Source organism: Electrophorus electricus, chromosome 6, assembly GCF_041902795.1.
Source record: "Electrophorus electricus isolate QZ-2024a chromosome 6, ASM4190279v1, whole genome shotgun sequence".
In the NCBI taxonomy this organism is placed as follows: domain Eukaryota; kingdom Metazoa; phylum Chordata; class Actinopteri; order Gymnotiformes; family Gymnotidae; genus Electrophorus; species Electrophorus electricus.
Window position 1 is genome coordinate 23,597,056 of NC_137502.1, and position 10,000 is coordinate 23,607,055.

Below are 10,000 nucleotides of genomic sequence, written 5' to 3' on the forward strand. Positions count from 1 at the left end.
AGGTTTATTGTGGGTTGAGATGGCTTTGTGCCAGTCAAGGATCTGGGCCCAGACGTTTGCTAGTCACCTCCTGTGTTTGCGGGTTTGGTTTTCTCCTGCGCAGACTTCTCAAACTGCACCATTTTAAAGTGCTGCTAAGAAGTCACTCAGTCCCCCAGTTTCCAGTCGACTGAGCACCTCGGCAGAGAGAGACTGAAAAGGAGAGAGAGGAGAAAAGATGTGGAGGGAGAGAAAAAACAGAAGAGAAAGAGAGAGAGGGTGATAGAGAGAGAAGGAGTGTGTGTGTGTGTGTGTGTGTGTGTGCGTGCGTGCGTGCGTGCGCGTGCGTGTGTGTGCGTGTGTGTGTGTGTGTGTGTGTGTGTGTGTGTGTGTGTGTGTGTGTGTGCGCGTGTGTGCGTGTGTGTGTGCGTGCACATGTGCGCGTACAGGTGTGTGTGTGTGCGTGCATGTGTGCGCGTGTGTGCGTGTGTGTGTGCGTGCGCATGTGCGTGTGTGTGTGCGCGTGTGTGTGCGTGTGTGTGTGTGTGTGTGTGTGTGTGTGTGTGTGCGTGTGTGCGTGCGTGTGTGTGCGTGTGTGTGTGTGTGTGTGTGTGTGTGTGTGTGTGTGGCAGGGGTGTATGTGTGTGTCTGTGCACACATACTTTGTGCAAAACCCCACATTCCAGGTGTGTGTCTAGAGGGTTTATGAGTAAGTGGGAGAGCAAACATGTGTGGTCCTGCAGGGCTGACGGTGCTCCAGGGTGTTTGAGCTCCAACGGTCTAGGGTGCTTGCGCTCCGACGGTCCAGAGTGCTTGCGCTCCGACGGTCTAGGGTGCTTGCGCTCCGACGGTCCAGGGTGCCTGTGCTCCGACGGTCCAGGGTGTCTGAGCTCCGACGGTCCAGGCTTTTATTGTTCAACATCTTGGCCTTCCTTGTCAGCGAGGTTTCTCTTCACCAGGGGTTTTTATCTTCACCCACACCTTGGCCAGCCAAGCCTCCACCACCCCTGTATTGTTTCTCATTAGCTCTGCGTTATCTGCACGGCCTACTGCAGCTTGCCTGGGAAAAGCGTTCTGCTTTAATCGTGAGGAACAGCAGCAGCTCATGGCTGTCCTCCCGTGTCTGCAGGCACCTTCCAATCCACGTGCCACCAATTTCCTGTTCAAAGTCGGCTACGCCCAGCCTTTGCCCAGCTATGGGTGCCGACGGTTCTATAATGCGACTGAGGTGGGCGTTCCAACAGCTCACACAGACGAATGACTCCATTGGACAGTGCTATCGCTGTTGCTGACAGGGCTGTGCGTTAGGCAGCAGAGAGAGGCAGACCGAGCGTGGGGCTCACACTTGCGCTTGACGGTCGTCCAGATGGAGATTCATTCACTGGTCAGACAAGGAAATAGCAAAGGTGTTTGTCAGTTTTAACAACCTTGTTATCAAAGCAGTCCCTCGGGGTCTCCAGACAGTTTTCTTTACTCAAACCATTGCTGGAGGCCTCCAAGACCAAGAGAAGAGTGTTTGTGTGTGTGCGTGTGCGTGTGCGTGTGTGTGTGTGTGTGTGTGTGTGTGTGTGTGTGTGTGTTTGTGTGTGTGTGTGGTAGTCCTTGCAGGGGTTCACATAAAACACATTTCCCTCCTGATGCGTGGAAAGCCACACACCACTTATATAGACTGTACAGTAGGTGAAAGGCAGTGTGTGTTTTTGACCCGAGTGTGAGCCCCGGGATTCTTGACTTTCTGAAGGGCTTATATTAAGCTAGTCATACACTGCTCTGTGCAGGAGGGGTAATCGACCTCTCTGTGCCAGGGTTGCTCCATTAAATCTCCACTTAGAGCCTCATCCTTCTCTGTGTTTGTCAGATCTAATCACCACTTGATGGATATGTTGGAAAATCAGCGGTACTTTGGCGTTACCCTGTTGTGGACTGACCGATGGGTCGTTCTCCTCTCTGCAAGGATGTATCCCCTTTTGTTTTTTCACGCCCCCGCCGCAGGTCAAGCTGCGCGTGTTGGGACATCATGCAGCATGGCCAGGCCTTCGCAAAACGGCGCTGTCATTAGCGAGGGCAACGGTGCACTTTTCTGCTCTGGTTTCTTCTGTTATTACTTGTAGCCTCATCAAGATAGCCCAGAGCATGTTGTCAATATTGGTTGTGGTTAAAAGAAGACAGAGTGCTACTGTGTTTTGCAGAAACATTTGCAGAAAGACAAACTGTGACCTGTTCACACTGAACAAGAAATGTTCAGCTTTGTACAAATTCTGTATTGAATACTAGTCTAAGAATAGTGCACTGAGTTTAATGTGGGTAATGTGAGACAGTGTTCTCAATAGTATCATATTCAGCCATATAATGGCACTCAACCACAAATGATTGTCCTTGCTTTTCTTTCACTGACACACACTGTTTTTATTTCTTTGTGTGTCTTTATTTTCTCCATAGATTTATTTACTTTAGCTACATGTGTTTGACATTATGGTACATTCTTTCACCGTTATGGAACTGGCAGTAATTGGCCACATTTGCTGGTAAAAAGCCAATTTTTTTTTGGGGGGGGGGGGTGTGCAAATGGGGTTTATTCCCCAGGGCTGGAGTTGACCACGGTGTCATCTGTGGCCTGGTCGTGGAAGTGCAGGACTGGCTGCGTGCCTGGCTCTGAAGGCAGGACAGGCACGGCCCCTTAGCCCGTAGCCTCCGGTGGGGCAAGGGGGCATTGTGAAACCACCCTCACACCGCAGAGCCTTTTGTTTGGGGCAGGATTTCAAACTGCAGTGATATTTCTTTTGCAGCGATAATGGTCTTTTGTGTCGAGCAAACTGAGGAACGTAACAGAGGATGTGCGGCCATGACTTGGACCTTCCCACCCGCTCGCACCGCCGGGTGCCAGCTGTCGTCCCGCTGCCAAAGCTCACCTTGAAACCGTCCGACCGGAGGCCCCGCGGTGCGGAAGCTCAGTGCTGAGCTGACCATGAGACTGTGGGATGCTCATCATTTTACCAGTCATTCTTACCCTCGTTCCGAGGCTCCACGTGATCTTAAGGCTCTGCTGTCTGGGGAGAGACGTTACCCCAGGCCAGCGAGAAAGGTGAAAAGTAGAGATCCTCACAGTAGAACATTTGCGGTCAGACGGCCTGAAAGTGGCAGCGTATCACTTCCCGAAGGGAGCTGGAGAAGCGTGGCGAAAAAGCTTTCAGGCTGAAGCCGGGCGACTTGGGTTTCAGCGTGTCGCGGCGTTCGACGTAGGTTGCGCGGCTGGCGTTAGAGGAATCCTGACGTCCTGCCCAGACTGGTAATGAAACACCCCTACATGCTCCTGCCTCTCAGGAATGATTGTGCTCATTTCCAAAGTCCCGGAGGGGCAGGTATATACGCCATGCCATATTCAGGCACAACCACCCATTCTCAAGTACTCCAGCGAAACGTGATCATCAATGCCCGATCTCGTACTGGGACTGGCACAGAACCGAAGTGCTCTGGGCGTCCTCGGTGCTGACACTTGGAAAATCTGTAGTTATGTAGTGCATGGCCTGTGTGTTGATATTATTCTTAATAATTCTGTAGATTCTGTTTAAAGTCTTTAGAGTGGTTACTTAAAGGACCCTTGAGACTCTAACTACAATGAAAACCACCTTCTTGGTTGCACTGAGAAGAATGCATAGTTTTTGAACAGATCAAGATGTTGCAGAGGTTTGGTTTAAAAATCACCCAGGAGAGCAATAGAATATGGATGGGATTTCTCTGTATTTGCCAAGATGGTGAAAAGGGTTGCTAAGAATTTCACTGGGAGTTTCTGAGACAATGAAAACATTCGTGGGAGGGGAGAAAGTGAGAGAGTGTGTGAGAGAGTGAGAGAGAGAGACAGAGAGAGAGACTGAGCGCAGGAGGAAGGGAGACTTAGCTGGTCTTCTCTAGCTTGTCTAAAAATAGAGATATTATGGATTATAGAGACTACATCTCTGCTTTATCTCACACACACACTCTACACAATAACACTTTAAATCAAAACAAGTGTCATGTCACACGCCATGCCTGGTCTTTTACACCCACCCACCCACCCACCCACACACACACACACACACACACACACACACACACACACACACACGCACACACACACACACACACGCTGCAACTGAAATGATCAATGGAGAGTTATCTGTGAGAGGCTACAATGAAAGTACCGCACGCATGATGATCTGGACTCCACCCATTACTCCTCCCGCACTCTTACACACACGCCCATATTACTCCCAACACCGGTACCTTCCAGAGCCCGTATCAATCAGAGGGCCATTTTCTCATGTCTTTTTATTGTCCAATTTCACAACATCTATATCACTGCTCCTTTTCTTCCCTTTAGCAGCCAGCGGACCAGACTACTGCGCTTGGCCCTGGAGTTCTCCTCCAGGGAATATTGATGAGGCAGACTTCGTCTCCTTAGCTATTACTGTACCTCTGTGGTGTTGGGGAGAGTGCTCCCACACCCGCCCCTCCGCGTGATGAAACATTCATGGCAACTACAAATTCGCCCGGTGCGGCGCGTACTCGTTAAAACATGTTAGCACTTTACCAGTGGCCCCTGCCATGTAAATTTGATCAGGGGTCAAAGTTCAGTGGCAGCGGGGGTGTGTGTTGCAGTTAAAAGCGTGGTTTCTCATGCACTTTCTCCAACTTCTCCGCTCCAATCCAGGTCCAGAACGCTGACGATGTGCTGATCACTCCCCTGGAGAGGTTTCGCAAGGAGCAGATTGGTGTGGCAAAAGTAAGTGTTAATCTTCTATCTCTATCTCTCTCTCTCTCTCTCTCTCTCTCTCTCTCTCTCTCTCTCTTCTCACACAGTTGAGCATGTGCACATGTAGAACTGACTCCTACAGGTATCGCTTGACCCGACTCGACCCCTTTCCCTTCTCCTATGACAGTTGGGAGGTCACATACAGGTCACAAGGCTCTTACCTTTGTACCGCCAAGCACGTGGGCGCGATCGCCTTCTGCTGTCTGATCTCAGATCAGCAAGAGCAATGTAAAACTCTAGAAGTTAATTACTTACACTCCAAGAGCCTGAAGAGAAGCGGTTGTATCGAGTAGAAGTGTAGCCGAGTACTAAAGCGGCGCAGCATGTCTGGAAGAGCCTGACTAAATGCACACTGCTCATTTCCCGTCGTCACCGTACATGTGTTAGCGCACAGCCCGTATTGCCAGTGCCTAGGGCACACACGAAGACGCTCCACATCACCGTGCTCTGCAACCTGTCTGCCCCGAAGATTTTTGCAGCTACGTATTCCTGCAAAAAGGCAGCAAAAGTGTGTTGCGAGAAGTCAAAGGTGTAATTGGTTTTCAAGTGCTCTTGGATGGCAGGCTGTTCAACAGCTGTCTTGTAAACAAGCGTTCGGCATAGCAACTGAAGTCAAGACAGTTATTAACGTTTAAATAATATGGATTGCTGAGTGGAAGGGTTTACAGGACGTGGCTTAAAAATTCATTACAAAATTATTTAACATAGCACTTGGCCTAAAACGAATTTCTTACCAACCACAGGCGATATTTCGTGGTTTTTACACAAAGTAAGATATTTTGCATGCTCTTTTAAAGCCCATTACTCATGGGTATTTTATGTAATGTGCGAAGTACATGTGGACATGTAATGTGAGTGTATGTGTGTGTGTGTGTGTGTGTGTGTGTGTGTGTGTGTAGATATGGAGGAGGGGGAGGTAGGTGATCAGGGTTATGGACCTCCTGATAAAGAATGCACTGCCATCTGTATCTGCCACATCACCACACCCCATCCACCCCACCCCACCCCCATCAAATACCACCTCATATTTACTGCCATTTTCTCTCTGTCTCATATTCCACAGTCAGCCTGGCTAATGTTCCAGACCAGAGTGAGTGGCTGAGACACACAGCCACACAACACATTTGCTTTGCCAGACACGATGGTGCACTAAACTAGTACGGTCTGCTCCTTGTCATCATTGCATCATTAATCGAAACCAAACGATTCCGTTTTCAATTAAATAAGAGAAAATACATTTAAATGGGAGAATATGTGCATTTCTTAGTGGGGATGACTGCTAAGGAAGAAAAGAAGGGTTCTTAGGGCCAAAATAGAGAAAGATGAAAGTGATTTTAAGTCTTGACTTAAGGCTGACGTTGTAATGTGTGGCCCCTGTTTTCTGAATTATCTTAATTCATTTTACGACAGATTCCATATGGAGTATTTGATTATATGAGTAACAGCTCAAAAACAGCTGTCAAAAAGAGAAGTTGCTTTCTGCCTCTTTCTATAATCAAACCCAAAACCCAAGGTGCCTGGATTTCAACTCGAATTCCATTAGTGAAAATATATGTTGGCATCAGTTTTGATTAAATGTATGGAGACTTGTAAGTACTTATTAGACACCATCTATAGTCTAGTAGTCAAATCCCTGCAGTTTACATATAAAGCGCAGAGAGGAAGAGAGGAGGTGCGTCTCATCGTGGTGAACACGACGGCCAAAAATCTATATGGGACTACGGGATGCATCGATTGCCGCATTGGCTTACTAATGTTAACTCAGGAGGATGCACTGTAAGGGAGGGATTTCTGGTCAAGCAGTCTTAAGAACACATACCGCCGAGTTGTGTTTTAGCGTTTTGTTATACATTTTATTTTCTCAGTTTACACAAATGAACTGAAAATGGACAGAAGTGTCACGTTGTAAAAATATGCAGATGATATGGGACTGGTAGGATTATAGCACAAGGTCAAAGACAGGCAGTTATGTTGACCCTTCCTAGATTAATGGTGCAGGACTAGTGTAGAACCTCAGGAGTGTAGAATTTCTCAGCAGTGAGAAATTCCAGTCAATCAGTCAAGACTGTAAAATGTTAAGTATTAAGGAATGTTAATTGATTACAAGCAAAGTCTGTCTAAGTAACACTGAGTGTATCTAGAAAAGTCAACTGGAAGGGTATTGTTATTATTAAATATGTATGTTAATAGAAAATTGATGTCCATTAATATATGATAGGAAATCATAAGTACTAGTTTAGTGACTCAGTTGCTCCCCAGCACAACACATGTACAGCACCCACACACACACACACACACACACACACACACACACACACACACACACACACACACACCAGTAGCTGCGCCTGTGGTTGTCTGCGGTCCTGTTGCTCAGTGACTGTCTCATTACACATTAAGTCCAGTGACATGAGTGTGTGTGTTTGTGGTCAACCATGCAGTTAGATCTCTCTCCTACACACGCTTACACACACACACACACACACACACACACACACACACACACACACTTACTAGTAGTGGTATCGTACATGTCTCCCTCCTTCCTGGTATTAACATAAAATTTTGGATATCACCATCTCAGACCACTGCTGTGTGTTTTTAATATGTCTGCTTCCATTGACATGAAAGACAAAGTAAACAGTGAAGAAATAACAGTACTTCAACACATCAGCACATCAAGTAGCTGTTTTTAGGAAACCTCACAGAATGTCTGTGGAGGAAAACTAAATTATTAACTAGGAAATTCTGAAATTTTACAGACATTTATATCAATGTGGTAGGAACAGAGAGACAGACATAATTTTCAAAATGTGTAAATGACAATGTGAGCAAATATTGAAAATAAAACTCTTGGTTTGTGTCTGTGTGCTAAATCCTTAGTTAACTAATAATTATCTCCCTGAGGCTTCAGTATCAAAGTGTAATGATTCTGATTATTAATACAAAGGTCATTAATATTTTGCCTTCAAAAGTACCAATAGTGGACTTTTATTCAACAGCAGAACACTATGAACAGTTTTAAAAAGATAAGTGGGACAGAAGTTGTCGAGGAGCTAAATTCCTCCACCTGTGTTTTATAACGTATTCCAGCATCATTTTGTCAGTATGTGTCAGCCTTCGTCTAAGTGTGTTAGATGTTGTTTGGAAACAGACACTTTTTCAGAACAGCGAGTCATTTTAGCAATTACAACCCAATTTCTATGCTTCCATATTTGAGTAAAATAAGCGAAAAAATGTTATTCTCACATCTTAACAATATCCAGAGAAAATTCAAAATTCAGAATGCAATGCAATATCCAGACAAAACTCCAATCTGACTTCAGACCAAATTGCAGTGCTGAAACAGCATTAGAGGAAGTACTCAATGGACACACGACAACACATGCTGATCCAGGTGATGTTTCAGTACTTACACTTCTGAATTTAACTGCTACGTTTGATGCTGTAGACGATAGAATGTCTCTTAATTGGCTTGAGAACTCGGTTTGTCTTTCTAGAACTGTGTTAAACTGGATTTCTACATATATAACATTATAATAATTCTGACAGAAACCTTCACATCCTTCACATCAACCTCGTGATAAGGTCAGCTAATTCAAGTGCATAATGGTATGTTATTTATGAGGCAGTTGCGTTTCTCCTAACACTTTCATTTTCTCACACTTTGTGTTCAAAGCATTTCTTCCTAACAGCTCATCTGGATGTTTTTTTTCTGGATATTTACAAGGTAGCTAACTTGTCAGAGCTGGCGATCAGGACCAAGGTGTCGACACACTATTAGATGGTTGACAATATAGTTCACTCGTTTTATCTGTTACCATTCCATTTCTAAGGTGCGGCGGGGGGGCGGGTTGATAAAGAGGTGGGGTCTACTAGCATATTGATACATCCACGCTTACTGAATGGAGACAAAGGTGTAGAGTAACATCTAAGCCGTTTTTAAGGCATTATGGGAATTCTTTCATGGAAATAACTTCCTAATATGTAATTTTGATTAACAGACATGAGTTTTAAGACAGAAATCATTGAAATCGGTCTTGAAGCAATCACAAAAAAAGGTGTATGAAAGACCTCTGGCACTACACACAGAAACTGAACTTTTAAACCACATATTAATAGTATTACTAAAGCTGTATTCTGTCATTTTTTTAAACACTGCACAAGTGAGACCCTATCTCCGCTTGCAAGCTGCTAAGAAACTGACCGATGCTTTTGTTTGTTATTGTAATACACTGTTAATAGAACTTCCTGCAACTACAGCAAAGTGCAAATTTTAACAGCAAGAATATTAACATGGTCTAGAAATCCAGATCACATTAGAGAATCTTTAGCATCACGCCAGTGGCTGCTTCTTTGCTTCATAATCTGCTATCAAATTTTACTGCTACTTTTTACATCTGTTAATGGTTTAGCACCTTCATGCATCTCCGAGTGCATGATTATGTTTCAAATCATGTCTTAAGACCTCCTACTGTTAGCCTTCTCCATATCCCCCATGCGAAACTTAAAAAGAACAGTGATGCAGAATTCTGTTTTTATGCACAAAAGATCTGGAACACAACACCAGTCCACGTTTGTCAGGTTACCTTATTTCACTGATTTTAAAAGAAGCTAAAACATATTTCTTTACTTGAGTGTTTAAGTATTTTTTTTATTAGTTCCTTTATATTTAATGGCATATTTTGTATTTTTATAGTTTATATTGTCTCTATGCTTTATGATTTTCTTGCACATTTTAGTGTTTTATTTCTTGATTACCTTTTTCACTTCCTCTGTTGCTTTTATTTTGCACTGTAAAGCAAAATCAATCACATAATTTGTAATTTATTATTATTATTATTATTATTATTATTATTATTCTCTCCCTGTGATTTACTCTGCTACCCTCTCAAAGACACTCTGCACAGTAGTTTCCTACCAAAAGTGAGGGGAAATGCAAGCGCACGAGCCATACACGCGTGGTTTTGGAGACACTCAGATGACACAGGGTGGGGTTCAGGGTGGCACGCGTCACCTTCAGAAGGGTGGGGTTCAGGGTGGCACGCGTCGCCTTCAGAAGGGTGGGGTTCAGGGTGGCACGCGTCGCCTTCAGAAGGGTGGGGTTCAGGGTGGCACGCGTCGCCTTAAGAAGGGTGGGGTTCAGGGTGGCACGCGTCGCCTTCAGAAGGGTGGCGTTCAGGGTGGCATGCGTCGCCTTCAGAAGGGTGGCGTTCAGGGTGGCACGCGTCG

General features: G+C 45.1%; 1 protein-coding gene across 2 annotated transcripts in view; it reads left to right on the plus strand.

Moving 5' to 3' along the window:
* Window positions 1-10,000, plus strand: part of arhgap42b (Rho GTPase activating protein 42b) — a 59,919-nt gene that overhangs the window by 22,491 nt on the left and 27,428 nt on the right. For both annotated transcript variants that reach the window (XM_027010111.3, XM_027010112.3), the window contains exon 4: window positions 4,667-4,738. In XM_027010111.3, the coding sequence (XP_026865912.2) occupies window positions 4,667-4,738 (72 nt within the window). The remainder of the gene's footprint in view (window positions 1-4,666; window positions 4,739-10,000) is intronic.